This window comes from Bubalus kerabau, chromosome 3 (assembly GCF_029407905.1).
Source record: "Bubalus kerabau isolate K-KA32 ecotype Philippines breed swamp buffalo chromosome 3, PCC_UOA_SB_1v2, whole genome shotgun sequence".
NCBI lineage: Eukaryota > Metazoa > Chordata > Mammalia > Artiodactyla > Bovidae > Bubalus > Bubalus kerabau.
Window position 1 is genome coordinate 23,796,155 of NC_073626.1, and position 19,760 is coordinate 23,815,914.

General features: G+C 51.1%; 1 protein-coding gene across 1 annotated transcript; it reads right to left on the reverse strand.

The window, feature by feature from the left end:
- Positions 1–788: 788 nt before the first annotated feature.
- Positions 789–18,697, reverse strand: TRIM26 (tripartite motif containing 26). The gene is made up of 8 exons (XM_055570996.1): positions 18,444–18,697; positions 10,137–10,624; positions 9,877–9,972; positions 8,438–8,668; positions 4,227–4,249; positions 3,637–3,752; positions 3,364–3,396; positions 789–2,849 (listed from the first exon to the last, which is right to left on the reverse strand). The coding sequence occupies exons 2-8, from the start codon at positions 10,572–10,574 to the stop codon at positions 2,167–2,169; spliced, it is 1,620 nt and encodes a 539-aa protein (XP_055426971.1). The 5' UTR covers positions 10,575–10,624; positions 18,444–18,697; the 3' UTR covers positions 789–2,166.
- Positions 18,698–19,760: the final 1,063 nt, after the last annotated feature.

Sequence of the window (19,760 nt, forward strand, 5' to 3'; positions counted from 1 at the left end):
GCTGTGGTCCATGGGGTCGCAAAGAGTCGGACACGACTGAGCGACTAAACTGAACTGAACTGAATCACTTTACTGCACACCTGAAACTAACATTCTCTCAAGATTCAAATGTGAATTAAGACCTTACTATAATTAATGCATAACATTTCTAGTAATCAACACATTTTGCATATATGTGTTTAGAAAGAAAAAATAAATTCTTTTAAAAAGGAAAAACATTAATGAGTCCACACATGAGTTCAAGGAGGAAATATGGTCTTTGCCATTTAGTATAATCTTAGAGGTACTTTCTGTAATCCTCCCTTTCCTACCTTTAGATGACAATTTTAAAAAATCAAAAAAGAGCAGACAAGAAATGGTGAAACAACTGAATGTCAGGAGGGAGAACTGGCTCTGTAGGTTATATCTCTGTGGGCACTCTTCTTTTTCAGGGAAGGATTGTGGGGGTGCTGTACAGATGTCACCCTTCTCATGGGAGCCCCTGCTCTACAGAAGCTAGATTTCAGCACTGGGTCACCACTGCAGGAGAGGAAGAACAAGCTGGAACCTTGGCATTGGGTGGTCTGTGCCCCAGGCGAAGCTCTTCTTTGGGGACTTCCAGCAATGACAGCATGTGTGTGCAGGCTGAGGGCAGTGAGCAAAGCTGCAGTTTTAAAGGACCCAGAAGAGGCACCGTAGAAAAACCCTGGCCTACTGCCAAGGTTCCTATCAATGGAACCTTTGTGTGGCCACAGACTGTGAAGGTCTGGTGATATCTGAGTCACAATTAAATATATATGAATCCAGGCTGTTCATTCAACAAGTTTTTATTGAGCACCTACTCTGTGCGCAGCACTGAACTAGGTGTCATGGAGAATACAAGAGAAGTAGAAGACATGGTATCCGTCCTTGATGAGCTTACAAAACTAGAGGCAGAAATCAGAATGTACACATGACTCAGGCAGCATGTGAAATATACAAAGAGCGCAACTTCAGACAATGAGGCAGCTAAGAGACCCCGAGATCCACAGCAGCTGGGAACAGTCTCCTAGAGCAGGGGAGGGGTTAAAATTAGTCAGCGGGAGATTGGCAAAATGCCTGGAATGGATAAGAATAAAGGCTGCGAGGTAATCTGGCTGGAGCACAAGCTTGTGCTGAACTGTGGGCATGAGCGGAGCCCAGACAGAGGCTGGGACTGGGGGCTGGGCCCATGGGCAACGAGGATATGCTCTGATCCCTCTCTTGACAGGCAGACCTGGGGCGTTGCTGGGGACCCTTGCTGCCCTTCTCACAGCCTCACACCTAGGAAAATCTGGATGTCGAGGAAAGCTAGTGACAGAAGCTTAATATCCCGCTGTAGCACCCACCAGGGCTTCCAAGGCAGGGGAGGTTTTGACTGGATACTTGCGTTGGTGCTTCTATATGAACCGACCAAGAGCAGGATATTCTGGATTCTTTTAGAGACTCTCCTCACAAGGACCAACTCACAGAGATAATTTACTGACCACCGACCACAACTGTTACCCCAAAGATATATGTATCTAGATTCATTCCCCTGAGACCACAGATGGCTTCAGGGAGCCCCGCCTCCTAGTGATGGAAACCTCAGCCCTGGTCTCAGAGAAGCATGGACTCTGCCCTGTACCTTAAAAGGAGATGCTTTCTACTTGCACTCCAGGCGGCTTAACTGACCTGGACATTTTCATGTACATTTAACTCTGAGTTGGGGTGGCAGGAGGCGTGCTCAAAGTGCTACGGAGACAGGCAGCAGAAGGGGATTTGGGCAAAGGGGAAGCCATGGGATTGGAGGGCAGTAAAATGGCCTTGGGGGTAATAGTCAACTGGTCTTTTCCAAGAACAGCTGGTACAGGATGCCATTTGGGGCGAGGGAGGGCAGAGCTGGGTCAAAGGCAGTGGGGAGGAGGAGAGAGGAGCCCTCGTGGACTTCAGAGTCAGAAGTCAGCACAGGAACCCCAGGAGCAGGGAGAAGAGCCCCAGGGCAGGATGGATGGAAGAGCACTGAAGAGGTCCCAAAGGGGCCACAGCCACAGGGAGGGAACGGCAGCAGACATCGGGCCCCTTCCCTCGCCTACTCCAGGTGCTCCGGTCAGACATCGCCTCTCCTGTCACAGAACCCGGAATTCCAGAGAAGAGAAGCGTCAGTGGGTGTGGGCCCAGAGCTGGGGCTCAGGGTCTCAGCAGGAGGCGTGTTCCCGGCCACTTGAGCCACAGGAAGGGGAGCAGGCGCCGGGTGAAGGTGGCAGTGAAGGTGTAGATGAGTTCTTGTGACTCCGCGTTGGTGAAAGTCACGGTGCCCCCTTCGTAATCCAGGGCGATGCCCACTCTCCGGGGCCGCAGCGCTGGGAAGAGCTCAGCCTCAGGGCTGGTGTTGGCCCAGATGCCCGCGGAGGAGAGGCGCAGCGCCCACACACCGTCCTCCGGCCGCAGGGAGAGGTCTCCCTTCCTCTTCACCGAGTCTCTGGCCACCCCCACCAAGCAGCTTTCCAGAACTTCCTCCTCCTCCTCCTCCGCTTCTTCCTCTTCATCCCCCAGCGACTCCTCATCCTCGTCCGTCTCCCAGTCGTCGTATCCGTCCCGGTAGCCGGCCTCCTCTTCCTCCTCCTCCTCCTCCCCTTCTTCCGCCTCGTCCCCCTCGTCTTCATCCTCGGACCAGCCCTCCCTCTCCACCTCCACCTCCCAGTAGACCTTGCCCCAGGTGAAGCCTTTACTGCCCAGCACCCCCGGCTCACAGTCAAACTGCTGGGGGTACAGGTACGCGCCCTGGTACAGGCCGCTGTAGGTCACGCACTTCCAGTCCTCTGACAGCTGCAGGTACCCACTGGCCGACTGTGGGTCAAGGGTGACGCTCACTGTGGGGACAGAGGAAGAAGCAACGGTGTCACCAGCAGGCCGGGAGGGGACCCCAGTCTCCACGGCAGGGCTGCCACGCTGCATGATCCAAGGGGTATGTGCCACACCTGTGGCAGTGTGAGCAGGCCCCCCGTGGGTCTTCAGTGAAGGCAGGGCGAGGGAGCACACGGTGGGGCCTGGGACAGAGAGGTCTCTGGTCTTACGAAGCCACGGCAGTTTGCTCCGAATACAGGAGCCACGTGATCAGGCAGATGAGAAGTCAGTCACAGGGACTCAGTCAAAGGACTGGTGGCAGGACCTCTGAGGACAAAATAGCCAACCTTGGGGCAGGAGGGGCCAGACTATCAAGCGGAGCCCTCTCCTCCCGCCTGAAGAGCAGCAGACGGGTCAGAAAATACAGGCGGGGCTGCAGATGTGCGGCTGGGAGACTGCCCTGCTGGACGGGAGGGCGGGCAGGCGGGGGCAGCAGGACCCTGTGGGAAGCACTCTGAGAACAACCCTTTGGATACTCACCGGTCTTATATTCTAAGTCTCTCAGCAGCTTCCCTGGAGAGGAAAAATGGACAGCAATGACCCTTGAGCTCAGCAAACTTAGGAGCCTATTTCTCACAGTAATTGTCAGTACTAATTTTGTGCCAAGGGTCCATCCGTGAAGAAGACGGAGAAAGAAAACCCCAGGAGATCTCAGAGGAATGAGGTCAGAGACACACAATAAGGAACTAGGTACCCTCTTCTCAAAGCAGCACCCAATCCTGATCCCACCCCAAGACCCTCCCCAACCCTTACCCTGGAATTCTCGCAGGCCCCGCTGCAGAGACTGAAGTTTATCTGAGAACTCTCCTGTCTTTTTTTTAACTACTCGAGCAATGGGTTTCCCAATCCAGAACTTCTTCCGTGGATACCTGAGATGACAGACAAACCTGTTACTTAGCTCCTCTTACACTTCTCTCAACCTTCGTGACAATTTATGAAGGAGGAGGGATAGGTATGATTATCCCAGGTAACAGAGAAACAGGCCCTCAAAGGTACTCAGTCCAAGGCTGAGCCAGGACTGACAACCACCAGCAGACTCAACATCCAGAGCCCTTTTGTCTACCAAGGCGTGTCCTTGAACCATCCTGTCCGGTCGCAGACGCGGATAGTGGGCCCAGGAGTGGAGATTACACAGAGAACTTGCCCTAGTACAGACCAAGTCTCCACCAGTTCTCAAGGATGCGCACTTGCTTCCAGGAGACAAGGTCGTTGTGATGAACCCTGGGATGTGGGTACCTCTAACCCCGTATCACATGCTACTAATTCGGATCATGGCCAAGGAACAAGGGAAGGGACACGGGCGCAAGGGAATGAGGTGCACTGTGAAAACGAAACTCTGTTACCTGTTTAAGAAGTCTCTGGTGTCCTGGAAGGGAAGAAAGCAAAAGCATCAGTGTGAATTAAACACTTCATTCATATGTATCAACACTATTAGAGACCAGGCTGCATCAATGAACAAATACAGTTTTTCCCTTATGAAGCTGACATTCTAGCAGCAGCAAAGGATAAAACAGAAAACAAACAAAATAATCACAATGACAGAGCGAATGGAGGGGGGCCAGGGCATGACTGAGCCAATTTCTCTGAGAGGATGACACTTGTGCTCAGACGTGAAGAGTGGGAGGAAAGCAGGGTGCGCAAGGGCTTGGCAAAGGTGGCAGGGGCCGAATCATGCAGGGCTGGGTAGGCACAGTAAGGAGTTCAAATTCTGTGCCACATTCAGAAGAAAGCCACCAAAGAGTTTCAAATAGGGGAGTTATTGTATGTGATCTGCTTCAAAGTGACTGAGACTGCTAAGAACCCTCTAGAATCCATTCTCCCCTTCTTCCTTATAGTAACAGAATCTGTGAAGTAACAGCTGGGCAGAGCATTACCAAAGACTACATTTCCCAGATCCCTTTGTAACCAGGTGTGGTCATGTGACTAAGTTGTAGCCAATGAGATGAAAAAGAAGCAATGGCTATAATTTTGGGGTTGTGCCCTTAAAAAAAAAAATTCCATTCTTCTTCCCCTTTTTGTTTGGTTCAGTTTTGGAAACAAGGGTGAGCCCAACTTTGGCTATACAGCTGAGGACAACATCCCTTAAGGTTAGTGAAGCCACCAGATGAAAGTAACCAGCTCCCTGGCTGACCACATGGACAGCTGCCCTGACAGCTCTAGACCCCTCGTGTCTGAACTGTCACTGGGAGAGAAATAACTTGTTTGGTACATTTTACATCACATGCTAAGTGATCAAGCTCTTGGCCATCCTGTACAGAATGGATTAAGAGAAGCAATACCAACACGGAGGACAGTCTGGAGACTGTTTTGTGGACCGGCAAGAGTAACGATGCCCTGACTAGGGCAGTACAGTGTGGCCAGGGAGGCAGCACACACCAGGTGTGGGACAGATTGGGCATACTGCTAAAGGACAACTACAGACAGGCCACAGTCTGTGCAGGATGGAGAATGGTGCTACCTGAGTGGCGGGACATGGTAGAATGGGGAGGGGGTTCTTGTGAGATGCTGGTTATTTCCTTTTTGTGAGTCTAAAGCCTCCATAACACTTTATTTTTTAATTTTTGCTTTCCTTTCACGTATTCCACAAATATTAAGTGCTTCCTGTGTGTCAGGTGCCACTCCAGAAGTGGGGATAGAGCAAGAAAAAAAAGAGACACAAATCTCTTAACAGGGGGAAGCAGAGAGCAAAGACTCAACCTAACAAATCCATTAGATGATGCCATTAAGTGATGAGTGTTATAGGAAGAGAGGAGCCTGGAGGGGGAGTGGGTAAGGGTGGGGGCAGAGTGACCTCTGAGAGAGTGAAATTTGGAAACAAATGAAATCACCGAATTGTGCCTACAGCGGACTGTTTCAGCAAATTCTCCTGAAGAACTTAGGGTCTTGCTCCCAAGAGGCCATCAAACAGGTGAGAGCTACATGGGTGTGCCACCGTGAAGCAACTGCCCAGAGACTTGTTGCCTTTCTACTCGGCCCCTCAAAACAAGTCCAAGCCAGTTCCAGAGTGGTGATAAATCTGAGACAACAGCTCTGCCAGGAAAGTAAAAGTCACTCAGTCGTGTCCAACTCTTTTTGACTCCATGAACTATACAACCTGTGGAATTCTCCAGACCAGAATACTGGAATGGGTAGTCTTTCCCTCCTCCAGGGGATCTTCCCAACCCAGGGATCGAACCCAGGCCTCCCACATTACAGGAGGATTCTTTACCAGCTGAGCCACAAGGGATACGTGGCATAAAAAGGCAAATAAAAGGGCAGGAGGTGGGCAAGATTAGGGAGCTAAGAGCGTGGATGGTGGGACACAGGAGTTACTACTGCAGTCTCACAGAGACTGAGGCACATCTAAGGGCAGGCTGTGAGCCGCCCAGAGAGGACAGGACCCAGAGCACCAGTGCAGGAGCCCTTCTCCCAAAGGCTGCACAAGGGGAGACCTGGGAGTCCTGAGATGACCTGCAGCCTCACACTCGGGGCCTCCACAGGGAAGCCACCCGCCCATGGCTCCTGGAGGCCTCCCCCAGCACCTCCAGCTCCTGGGGCTGTGGTGAAAGAGGTAGTCAGAGCAGTAAGCCTGGGGCAGGAGTCACAGCAATGCTGGGTAGTAAGAACCCGAAGGTTCTTCATGGGTGTGGATGGTGCCCAACAGTGGAAGGCAGAGTCACCAATTGCCACTCGACCCTGCAAGGCCCACCCTGGGCTGAACCAAGGAGCTGGTTCCTGGTACCCTCGAGGTGCTCCCCACTCCCCTAGCTCCCTTAAACCTCCTCCTGACAGTGCCGCTCCAGAGATCTTTCCTGTTCAAAAGGCCTCTGTATTTATCTCCTGTCCTGCTGCTTGTCCCTCACCTGTATTTCTTTACCAGATTTTGGATCAGGACCCCCATCTTAGTAGGGCCTCATCCTTACTGTCCACTGACAGTCATCTCTGGGGAAATACTAATGCCAGGGCAGGAGTTAGCCGTCCCATTCCCTTCAGCAAAGGCAGACCCAAACACACACCGGCAAAACCCACCAGCGCCACACTGCCGCGCTGACCTCCAGCAGACACCCACTTTTTCTCCCTCTCCCCTCCCACCTGGCCCCAGGGGTGCCTTCTATCTGAGTGGTCTCAGAGGCTCTGAAGGCTGGGCCTCTGTCGGTACACAAAGCTCTTCCAGGAGGACTGGGGAAAAGCTCCCCTCTGGGCAGATGCAACCGGATCCCCGCGCCCCAGCACCCTAGCTGTGCCCCTCTCTGTTGCACAACAAGTGCACACCCACACGGTGGCAGTGGCTGGCGGCTGTGGGGAGAGGCAGGACATGCACCCTGAAGGGGAGGGAGAGAGAGAGAGGGGAGACAGCAAGTGATCTAGTCAGAGAGACAAACCTGAGGGAACAGAATGACAGAGGAGGAAAGGAAGGAGCCAGAGAGACATTCTGGGCAAAGTGAGAGAAAAGAAGAGCAAGAGGCCAGAGGCCTGGGAGTCAGGACACCTGGGCTGGAGCTCTGACTCACTTCCTGATCTGCCCCATGGCCTGGGACGAACTCTTCCACCCTCTGGTCCTCTGAGACTTCATCACTGAGGGCTGGAGTGGAAGAGCTCCCAATGCTTGAGTCAGAATCCACAATGACAGAGAGGCAGACAGAGGCCACCTGTGCGGTACACGTACCTGGGGGTCTCACCATCTCCCCCAACGTCCCACCACCGGCTTGCCCTGCCACGGGCCAGGGCCAGCGTTTCCCTAGACGTCCTGGGTGGTCCCGCTGCCGACAGACAGGCCAGCCACCCCCACCATGCAAGTGGAGGAGCTCATTATACAGGCCTTGTGGGGCAGAGGGCAGAGGGATCACGCATGCTCCACCCAAAGGCAGTTCAAAGCCCTGTTGAAGGCAGTGTGACTCCTTTGGGAGGCTCCCGGTGGAAGGGGTTGTAGTGTCATTTCAACTTAGCAACCATCCAGGATTCCAACCCATGACCCTCCCTTTTTCAGCATCAAAGCTGCCTCCTCCAGGAGGTGTCCCAGAGGTACCCTGCCTGCTCTCCACCCGATTCCCTGAGGCTGATGTCACAGGCCCAGAGAAAACCTCTGCCTTCGGACTCCCTTCCCCAGCTGCCCCTCTCCTCCAGATCCTCTGGGTTCTTAAGAGAAGCCGCCATTCAGCCATCCCTCAGCCACCCCCGACCCCACAGGCTTCATCTCCAGAACCATAAAAATCCTCCCCCTGACCAGTATCTGCCAGTGACTTTGGAAGACACGCTTGTGATAGCAGTAATGAGAATGGAGGACAGTAATGAAAATACTAATAAGCTTCTCCTTCATTTCTACAGCACTTCTCAAGACTGTAAACTCTTGTTCGTAGAAAGTTTACTTTTTGAAGTGACACTGTGCCAACTGTCTCATTTTACGCTCATGCAATCGCTGCAGTGAGTGGTGGGGATAAGGATCATCATCTCCATGCTTCAGATGAGAAAACAGAGGCCCCGGGAAGAAGAGACTCTCCAAGGTCCCCTGAGGGAGAGGCAGGGCCATGCCTGCCATCCTGGTTGCCCGGCTCCCTGCCCCAGGGAGGTCTCTCACCTGCATGAGCTCTGCAGCTGGCTGCTGCGCTTTGCCCTCCAGCTCGGAGATGACCTGCGCCAGCCGGGCAAGCTCCCCGACGCCCCTGGTCTTGAACTTCTCCCTGCCCTCTGTGAGCTCCTGCTCCAGCTTCGCCAGCTGGCCCAGCAGGTGCTGTTCCCGCTCCCTCAGGAACTGGTGGCCCTGCTCAAACTCAGCCACGATGCACTGCCTCTGGTCCTGGAGCTTCTTCTGCAGGGTGGGAAGGGGGAGAAGGGGGTGACACCGCCGCCCTGGAGGGGAAGGCCCCTCCATGATCTGCGTGGGGTGCACACGCTGGCTCTTCGCCTTCCTGGGCCAACCTCCTTTCCTCAGGGAAGACATATAAGTCAGCCAGGTCAGTCCCCTCACGGGACTGGAAGCCTGAGTGCCTGCCATCAGCTCTTCTAGGTAAACCAGTATGTTCCGGGGCCCTCTGAGAACACTATGAGCCAACACAGTTTCCAACTGGCGTGTGCTGCCTCTTCCAGGACGTTGCCCTTGATTAATTTTATTCAAGCCTGACTAACCCTCTCTTCAGAATCCTCCCCAGTACGTGTAAAATATCTGCGTGCACACTACCCTTGCCAGACAGGACTATCTCCTCTTTCCTCAGTCAAACTCTGGAATGTCTACAACCAGGACCACGTCCTTTCTTCTCTCCCAATTTCCCTGAGTCCAGGCTGGGACCTGGTCAGCATCTTCGCACACGGGGCGCCTGGAGGCACTGCTCGGGCTGGGCCGTCTCCTGCCTCACCGTCCCTCTTCCGGGGCCCACCTGCTCATTTCATGGACTGGCCCCAACATCCCTCCACCCTCCAGTGCCTGCTTCCCCAACAGACTCTGCCCCAGAAAACTGGAATCAACTATCAGTTTTTTCCCTTCCTGATCGCTTCTCTAACCAAGCACTCGATGCACTGCCTCTGTTTCCCGACTACAGGCAACCATAGACTCACTACACACAGCGTCCTCAGAGCTGGTCAGGCCTGGCCAAGCCCACCCCTCTCAGTTCTCCTCCTGGAGCCAGTTCCCTCCTTCCAAACCCTCTGGCTCCCCTCACTCTCAGGAATCATGTCTCCCGCTCTTTGAAAGGAAGGACAAGGCCAGGCCTTCCTCAGTTCCTGACACCCTGACTCTGCTGAGCAAACAGGCCCTGCAGCTGAGGTGAATCACAGAAGAAGGACCTTAGCCGACATCCAGGCAACCCCTCACTTGTGAGATGAGGAAGCAGGCCAAGCCCGCAGACCTCAGACTGGCAGGGCGTGGGCCAAAACCCAGGTCTCCCACTGCCAGTCCAGTCGGGGCTCCTCTCCCAGGGAGCCCGGGGCCTCCCAGCTGTGTCTCTACAAGCTCAAGAGCTCCTGCTCTGCACGGCCAATCTCCTGCCTCAGGGCTCTCTCTCCCTCGACAGCCTCACTTACCAGTGCAGCCAGGATATCAGCTTCGCCCTTGGCCTGAAAGCCCTGAATTTTGTCTCTGTCTCTCCTTAGGGTACTCAGGTGGTTCAGGATTTTTTCCTGCAGAAAGACAAGCAGTGGGGATGCTCTGGGCTGAGGCAGGAGGGTGGGCTCGGGCCGAGTCCCTGGCCAGCGAGAAGCCTTCCAAGGGGCCTGCGCCAGGCCTCGCCTCCGGGTGGGCGCCGAGCAGAGCATCCCTCCCTGCGGGGGAGCGGAGGGCTTACCCTGTGGGGCTGGGCCGCCTTCTCCACCAGGACGGCCGAGTGCGGCCTGTGCTCCCGGGACTCCCGGCACATGACGCACAGCAGCTTGCCGTCGTCCTCGCAGTAGTAGTGCAGCTTCTCCCGGTGCCGCTCGCACAGCCTCGCATCCGCCTGCTCCTGGGCCGCCTCCCCCGGCTGCCGGCCCCTGTCCACCTTCAGCCGCTCAATGTTCTCCACCAGGCTGGCCAGCTGCCACACTGGCCGGATATTCTCCTTCTTAAAAGGCTTCTTGCACAGGGGGCAGACGGGGCGGCCCCCTGAGACGGAGCGGATGTCAGTGGTACAGCTGCGGCAGAAGACGTGGCCACAGTCAATGGTCACTGGGTCCCGCAGGTAATCGAGGCAGATGGAGCAGGTCACCTCCTCTTCCAGACTCCGCAGCGGTGCCGACGCGGCCATGGTATCCCGAACTCAGAGGGACCCCTGTTCACCGGCTGGGACTTCTCCTCCTTGGGGACCAGACACGGAGTCAACAGCAGGCCCAGCAGAGGGGCAGGAGTGGCAGCCTCACATGGGGCTGCATGCCCAAGCAATCGACCAGTCAATTGCAGCTCCTATGAGGCTCCCCCAGAATCAGAGGGAAAGGACCTTACTGATCCTCAAGTCCAATGCCCTCATTTTACAGATGAGGAAACTGAGGCCCAGAGTGTGTAGCTTGGAAGAAGGGAGAGCAGTGCAGGTACCAGCCCATGCCATACTCTTGGGAACACACTCCTACCTCCAGACCCTTTCCTTCCATCTGCTGGAAAATTGCTCTAATGCACCGATTATGAGAACAAGACACCAGATAACTACCTGCTGAACTGTCATAATATACAAATCTACAACACCTACTATGTGCACAGTGCTCCCTGACTTGTGCAGTGCATGGGCTGCACAACTGTTCATGAGGGGCCTTGACAGAGTCAAGAGACTCCTTTGTTTGCCCTGCAGACTTCAGGTTGCAAAGACTAAGTGCACTGAGGTTCTTTACTAAGACTCAAGGAGCATCACGAGGTTGAGTTCAGGTGTCCTCCTTTATAGATGTTTCCCTGGGCTGTGTGAGTTTTTGACTGGGTTCACTTGCCCTAGAGAGTTGGTCCCTACCTACGCAGTCTGCTGGCAGAGCACTGCCGGGCCACAATGGACTTGGTCTCAGCTGTGCCCCTCCATGCAGCTGGCCTGGCCGCTCTACTGCTAACAAGGGTGACTGAAACCAATGTGGGAGGAACCTTCAGGTGGCTCTGACAGGGATGTGCGGATGAGAGCGTGGCCCTCAGAGGGAGCACAGAAGTTGAGCACAGAGGACTTTAGTTCTGTTTACCTCTGCAGCCTTGGTGCACCTCCTGTCTGAGGTTAGGAGCCTCAGCACACCTAAACCAACAGCTGCCTCCTGCCCTTACACTGTGTGACAAGAGAAAACTCATTTAAGTACTCTGAGCCTCAGTTTATCCATCCATAAAATGGGGAGAGTCATACTTACCTTCAAGGGGTTTCTACATGGATTGAGTAAAAGAATTATGCTAGAAGTATTAGGCATAAGCGTGGTATTGAGGGGGAATCTAGAAGAGAATCCAGAACCCTTGGCTCCCAAATCCAGTGCGTATTCAAAGCACAAGAAAAGCAAGAGTGGAAATTTAAAGTGGCAGCAAGAGAGGAAGTGGATGAAACGCCACAGTGACACATGGGCTCCAGAGTTAAAGTCTCGTGGAGAGATCCATGGTAGGCCACCGGTGCAGTCTCTGGGAAGACAGCCAGCAGACAGGGCACACAGGTAACTGCCAGGCTGGAATGAAGCCCTTGGAACCACAGGCAAATCAATCTGATTACTTATTATGTACATGAAAGTTCATTACAACCGAGTTCAGTGGCCTTCAATTTCTTTCACGTACTGACACGAACGAGCTAGAAATAAAGCCCCAAAGAGAAAACAACACAGGAATACAAAGTCTACTTGAGGATCTAACACAGCAATATATAAAAAGTGCTTTATAAAGTGAAAGTACTGTACAAATGTAAGGGATTATTTTACTACTGACAATGAACTCCAACCAGAAGCTCCAACAGATTTAGAAATGCGTGACTTTAAGAGATGTAACGGGTGTGGAAAAGACCTGTACCTACAAAGCTCAAATGAAATGATTATAAGAATTTAACTGGTAAATGCAGGTAATAAAGTTTTTAGAATGTTAATAAGGATGGTAAAAAGTCTAGGAATTGCCTGGTGCAACTCCCTGGTTTGTCTGTTGAGGAAGTGAGCCTAACCCAGCACTCGGAAATGTAACACAAGGTTCAGTTCAGTTGCTCAGTCATGTCTGACTCTCTGCAACCTCATGGGCTGCAGCACGCCAGGCTTCCCTGTCCATCACCAACTCCTAGGGCTTGCTCAAACTCATATCCATCAAGTTGGTGATGCCATCCAGCCATCTCATCCTCTGTCGTCCCAACACAAGGTTGGGACTGGTGGGCGGCAGTGTTGGTGATTCCTGTGGGCACTGGAGCCTTCAGCAATCACTTTGCTAGGGGCTTGAAAGTTCAAAGGTTGAGGTTATTTGTTTCTTTTGTGGTAATGGGGGATGGCATGTGTTTATCTTTAGGGCTAGGAAATTAATTCTGTTGCAAATGACTATGAAGAGCTTAGCTATGGCTCCCAGTCCACACAAAACCTGATACCCTCATCACTTGGAGCAGGGGTTCTTAATCCAGGCTCCCATGCTGGACTTTGATGCATCTTTAAAACCCCAACATTATATGAATGATCACATATGTACTAGACGAACAAACCTGTCCAGGGATTATGGAAGAACACCAGTGAAAAAGTGTAGGAGGGATAATAGAATTAGAAAATCATATTGCAACCCCCACTATATAAGACAAGGATCATCATCTGATGCTAAAACCATGAGATGAAGGGTACCAGGGGACAGGACGGTTCCATGGTGCCAAGGTACCGCCCAGTGGGTTACTCCCTAATGTACCTTGATAAGGGAGATCTGGTGATGGCTTCAGCCAGTGACCAAATCCAGCATCGTCCATAAAGGGACGGACTGGCATATGCTTCTCAGTGTGGTGCCACAGGAACTGTACAATGTCACCTTTGCAGTAGCCCTGCCAAAAATGTTTGACGAGAATGAATCAAATCTTTCGACCTAACCTTCAGTTTACCAAAAATACAAGGGACAGAGATGAGCTATAAACCACATCATCAGGAAATAATCAGATAAATCGAGAACATGAGACATTCCCCAAGACAACTGGCATGGTCTTCTAAAAAGTCAAGCTATGAAAAATAAAGCAGGATTGTTCTTGATATAAATAGACTAAAGGGAAATAACAACCAAATGCAAAAACTTTGATTGGATCTTGGCTTTTTTAAAAAGTTATAAAACACTTTCGGGACAATTAGGAGAAACTTGACTAAAGACTGAGTTTTGGATCATATTGAGAAATTATTATTGATTTTTAATGGCATTTATTAAAGTTATGTATGAGAATGACCATATTTTTAGGCTATGCATGCTGCAGGATTTAGGACTGCACAGGGGCTTTCCAGGTGTTGCTACTGGTAAAGAACCCGCCAAGAACTTTGCCGATACAGGAGATGTAAGAGATGCGGGTTCGATCCCTGGGTCAGGAAGATCCCCTGGAGTAGGAAATGGCAACCCACTTCAGTATTCTTGCCTGAAAAATTCCATGGACAGAGGAGCCTAGTGGCCTACAATCAATCCATGGGGTCACAAAGAATTGGACATGACTGGACGACTGAGCACTCATGCACATGTATAATATAATACCACTACAACTTACTTTTAAATAGTTCAACAAGAAAAAATAAAAATCTGAAAAATTCTGAGGTGAGGGGCTAGAATTTTCCATCCTTCTTAAAATAATCTGTACAAGGGTCTGTAACTACTAAAAACCCTGGAAATCACAATAGACAGATGTTTGTGTCTGACATTTGTAGAAGCTCAAGACACAGGTGCTGAACAAACGATCAAATTCAGAGGACTGGAAGGCAATGCTAATTGCATGTGCATTTGTTTGACAGTCTGCTGAAACTAATAAAAGAAACATGGTACATTTCTATGTTCAATCCCATTGCTTCATTATATAGGCTCCATGGCAAATGCATAACAACTATTGAAGACAGCTTACCCTGGCATTGCTGAAAACATGTAAGATCCAAGGTGTAAACCTTGGGTTGAATCCAGGTTCGGGTTTGGGTTCAACAGCCTGGTGACGAACAATGTCTTGGTGACAGTATTTCTGTAGGATCCACCTTACTGGCCATTTACACACCTCATGTTATTTAATGCTCAGGATACTCTCCTCAGGAAACTGAGGTTCACGGAGGGAAGCAACCTGCCCAACAGCACGTGGCAAGGATGCAATGTCTGGTGCTGACGCCTCGGCCCAGTCCACTACACTCCCTCGTTCGCCCAGGCAAACTGCAAAACTGGCCCTAATACCAGCTCCTTTGTCAGGAGGTGCCGATGAGGTCATCTCAATGGAAGGGCTTTGTAAACAGGAGTGTGCTGACAGAAGTCAAGAGGCACGTGTTACTGCTGATGCTGAGTGAAAGCACCCTCTCCTCACATTCGACAGGCAGTGCGGTTCCTGCACGAGAGCGGGTGGACCTGAACACCTACTCACACCTCATAGCCAGGCCTTTCGAGCCAACGCACAACTGACCCTCTGGCAAACCCCTCCCTAGCTTATCACGCTCCCCTGTGATTCTGCCCTTTCTATCACTTGTGCCTTCAGCATAGCCTGATGATCTCGACAGATGTCCACAATAAGGGGTAAAACTATCACTCTCCTTGCCATTCCTAGCTCTCGGAAGGACAGAACCATAGAAATAAGAGCCAGAAAAAGTCTTCACAATGGCATGGTCCACCCTACTCCCTTTACCCAAATGAGAATTCTGAAACCTGAGGAAGTCATTTCATGAACTACCTTCTACCAGAGGCCATTCACCTCTGCTCAGGGTGGACAGGTCCTCTGTCCCTTCAATAAACCGGAAGCTGGCTGTGATTCCACGGAACCAGGTAGAACTGGAGACACCAGCGTTTTTACTGTGCAACATAAAGTCACTGCTGAGATCAAGAGTCACCAAATTGGTTTCTTTCGTTTTGACAACTGGCCATTAGGCAGGAAAAAGCCAGTTTAACAAATTTTGTTTTTTCAAGATCATAAATGGAGTCAGTGAAATCAACAACTATGGGTTAGTGAGGTGGAGACAGTCTTATTCAACCTCCAGAGGCAGGAGGGCCCTGAGCCACCAGCTAGGGAGTTACTACTTTACATCAAAGTTGAGACACCTATGTCATCACATGTTTGCATCTTTCAAATGTGGTCACTGACAGGCCACAACATAACTGGCAAAAGGTTTTTTCTATGTGAAACATAAAACAATGGATGACATCTTAGATTTGATGAAATGTAGCGTCTATCTTGTATAAAATGCTGCCAGGGTCATCCAACATGTGCAATTCATCTTGTCACCCTCCTGCTTCAAAACTCCTGAGGTCAAAGCTGTACTGCAGGACACGCAGGCCCCCTATAATCTGGGCCCCACTTACCAACCAGGCCTGAATCCTGCTTCAGCCTAATGTTAGAGACAGTGAGCCAGAAAGACAGCCCCTTCTTCACCACCCCTACTCCCCACCCCATGCTCCTGTACATGAGTTTGTCAGCTCCAGCTCATCCTTGAAAGCCTAAATTAGACATGCCCCAGCATCTGTGGTCCTTCTGGTGAGCATCCCACCTCTGAGCTGAATGAATTCCCTCCCTCAGGAAGCTCCTACAAAGGCTGTTATTATAGCTACAGTCACACTGCTTCCTAATTGATATTTTTACCCATCTTTCTCCCAACCAGGATGTGAACCCAAGGGTCACGTCTCACTGATCTTTCCATATCTTCAATATCAGACACAAAGTCTGTAAATGTTTGTGAGGCTAAATGTTATCCTATGATTCCAGAGTCCCATATCTTCTTCTTTCTCCTGTCAACACACTCCCCTTCCCACTTTGCAATCTCATTTCAGCAGGAGGCTCCAAGGGCTCCCCTCCGATTAGACACTCCTGGCCCAGATTTCCTCTCTTCACGCATATAGTTTGGGAGTAGGGGGGTGGGGAGGGTCACTGCACTTCTACCAACCTGGCAAATTTGAACTCACTCTGAGTGAGTGAGTGAGTGTTACTTGCTCAGTAGTGTCCAATTCTTTGCTACCCCATGGACTGTAGCCCACCAGGTTCCTCTGTCCATGGAATTATCTAGGCAAGAATACTGGAGTGGGTTGTCATTTCCTTTTCCAAGGGATCTTCCTGACCCAGGGATCAAACCCGGGTCTCCCGCATTGCAGGCAGAGTCCTTCACTCTGGATGCCAGCCAATAAGCCTTTGCTTTTCAAAATTAATTTCTTCCCATTCTCCATGTCTTTTTCTATTCAGAGACTAGTCTGAAGTCACCCCAAGAAGCCTCGATTCCAACTATGGGCTCTCCACTGCAGTTGCAGGGTCTTCTGCAGTGGTCTGAGCCCAGCCTGTCACTCTCTCCCCACTTTGGGGGAAGTGACATCTAAGAAGCCACTTTCTGCTCCTCAGTTTCCTTACCGCTTAACAAGAAAGAATAATGTCAAGTTTGCCAAGCTGACTTCACGTGAGGTCACACAAGTGAAAAGTGTTCTCAACAGCAAAATACACTATAAAAATACATCCTAGAAAAGAGCACAGGAGCCAACCGAAAAGAGCTCCCAGTGTCTAAAGTTGCAACAAAATGAAGTAGTACTGAATTATAACCCTGAGTATAAAATAAATATCCAGGAGCCCACGCTGATAAGAATAAATGAGTAACTTAATAAATAAGGCAAAAGAGACAAATCTCTCATGCAGAAGAATTGCAAATAACACAGGTACAGAGTTGCCCTTAAGAAGGGTGGAGCACACTCCCCACTCCTCTGCACAGGGTCTGACTACTTTCCAAAGAGTACAGTATGGCAGGGAGGAGTCGGGGAGGGGGGAGGAGAAAGTTTACAATGGAGAAGCCTGACAAGCACTACCTCAGCCAGGTAATCAAGACCAGCATCAAGTCATAAAGCATGTTCCCTTGATGTGAAGTGATGAAAATGGCAATCTACCTCTGTGGTCTTCCTCCCAATAACCCGTAAGCCAGTCTTAGGGGCAGCCTATAATATAACATAATATAATATATATGAGGAGTATTCCTCCAAACTCTCAAGATTATAAAAAAAAGTTTGAGAAACTGCCACAGCCAAGGGGAGCATAATGAGAACTAATTAGAATATGGTAACTTGGGTAGAATCATGAGACAAAAAAAGTGCTTAGGTAAAAACTATGAAAATGTGAATTCTGTATGTATGTTGGCCAATAATAATGTATCAGTACAGGTTCACTAATCATTAAGAAATGTTCCATATTAATGTAAGATATTAGTAAATGAATGGGGGAAAGGTTTGGGGGTACTGGGAACTCTGTACTAGCTTCCCAATTTTTCTATAAATCTAAAACTGTTCTAAAAAATAGAGTCTATTTTTAAAAAAAAACGGAATTGCAATTTGAGGTACAAAATAAAGTCAATTTTTTAAAAAGTTGATTCTTTTAAACTTGGGGCAGGGGTAACTCTAAGAATCATGATTTTTAGCTCAGGGTCCCTGACACTGATATTTGTTGTTGAATGAACCAATATCATTCTCAGGAAGCGCACACAAACCGTCGTAGTGCCAAACTCTGGAATGTACTGGGAATTTGGAGGTGTTTGCTTCTCATTTGCTCCACAAAGATAAATTTACTCACTTTTCTAAGGGTGAAAAGCAGCAGGGAAAATGCTGAACTAATGGGCCAGAGGAAGGAGTGAATGCAAAGCTCCAGGTATACGTGGCTAAACCGGTTTATTCTGACCAATTAAAAAAACAAAACAAAAAACACCATGACTTTGGTCCTGGGGCCAGACTGGCAGTTTACACGGCTCGAAGCAACGAGACCGTCATCTGGGCCCCATTACTTCTGGCTCTGGAGACAAGAATGGATGGGTGCCCGAGCTGGACACGCGAAAGAGAGGAAGACCCACGAGGAGAGAGCGAATGGAGGCCCAAGCCAAGCAGGAGGATTAGGCCGGCAGGGAGGACGGCGCGAACTTCACCCTTCTTCCGAGCGCGCCAGGCGGCCCGGCCCCATTCTGCCCGCTCAGCCACGTTCGGCCGCTCGGACCCCGGGGCGCGTGTGTGACCGCTGCTCTGCAGCATTTCTCACCGGGCACCCCCTACTCACCGGTCCCCAGCTCCGGGCCGCGAATCCCGAGCTGGGGTCGATCTTTCCCGCAGCGGTCAGTTCCGGGTCGAGCTCCTCCGCCTGCACCCAGGGCGACCGCGCGTCCCCGCCTAATAATCTCCCGGCTTTCCGGAGCCCTCCACCGAGATTTCCCCCCGGACCAGCACCCGGATTGGTCGCTGCTGAACGCCGCCTCCCAATGGGAGCCTTAGTTCCCTTACGTCACTGATCACTGGGCAAATCCCCGGGCCGTCGCGGTGGGTGGGGCAGCAGGGGCAGAGAAACCGAAACTGAAATGGTGCAAAGCCTAGGTTTAGCGGCTGCTGTATTGAGTTTGGCGCGTGGTGCGCGCACCTGCTCTGCAGGGTGGAAGAAGGCGAAACTTAAGGCCTCATGAGACCCCCTTTGTAGGACTCTGCAATGGGTGAAACCCTCCCCGCCTCCCGATTCCCGCCCCACCGGGAGGGCGTTTGGCATACAAGTGGCGTTTGCCAGGTGCTCAACATTAAATAGGACTCCCTGACCCTAAAGCTTCCCGGGTGGCTCAAAGGGTAAAGCGTCTGCCCGCAATGCGGGAGATCTGGGTTCGATCCCCTGGTAGACTACAATCAATGGAATCAGAAAGTGTTGTACACGACTGAGCAACTGCACTTCCCTGACCCAACCTGGCCTACATTTGCTTCCTGGATCAGGCAGGATCTGAGCAAACTGATAGTCTCAGGGGGCTATTTACAAAAATTAATTACCGTTTCTGAGGTGTCTACTAAGGCGCTTTATATAAACTATCTTTAAATCAGGCAGGCATTTTTGTCCCCATTTGACAGAAGGGAAAACTGAGATTCCAAGAGCTTAGGGGCCTGGACTGTTTCCCTCTTTGGTGCTGGATTCAGAAACCAGAGAGCCTGAAAAACGGACGGGCATTCAGGGTCCCAGGATCCTTGGTGGGGAGATTTTCTAGAAGCTCATGCAAGTCCACCCCGCCGCCCGGAAGGGAAGCTGACCAGCCCCAGTGTCCGGGCCGCTCGCTCTCTGCAGTCGTTACTGTGTCCCAGGCACAATCTCCCCTGGGCCCGCAGGACAGTCACCGCGGTCAGCACGTAGGCCCTCCAACTACCTACTCTTTTAGTTAGTGTTTTGGAAGACATGTTTAAAATGTTCCTTAAATGATCTCATGCTACTAATTTGTCCTCTCCCTGTCTCTAGGACTTCCCTGGTGGCTCAGACGATAAAGCGTCTGCCTACAATGCAGGAGACCTGGGTTCAATCCTGGGTTGGGAAGATCCCCTGGAGATGGAAATGGCAACCCTCTCCAGTATT

Excerpts from the sequence above, each read along its gene's own strand:
- TRIM26 (XM_055570996.1), bottom strand. The coding sequence starts at position 10,574 with ATGGCCGCGTCGGCACCGCTGCGGAGTCTGGAAGAGGAGGTGACCTGC. Across the intron at positions 3,753-4,226 it reads ACCAGAGACTTCTTAAACAG|GTATCCACGGAAGAAGTTCT; the intron begins GTAACAGAGTTT and ends CTGTCATCTCAG. Across the intron at positions 3,397-3,636 it reads GGGCCTGCGAGAATTCCAGG|GGAAGCTGCTGAGAGACTTA; the intron begins GTAAGGGTTGGG and ends TTTCCTCTCCAG.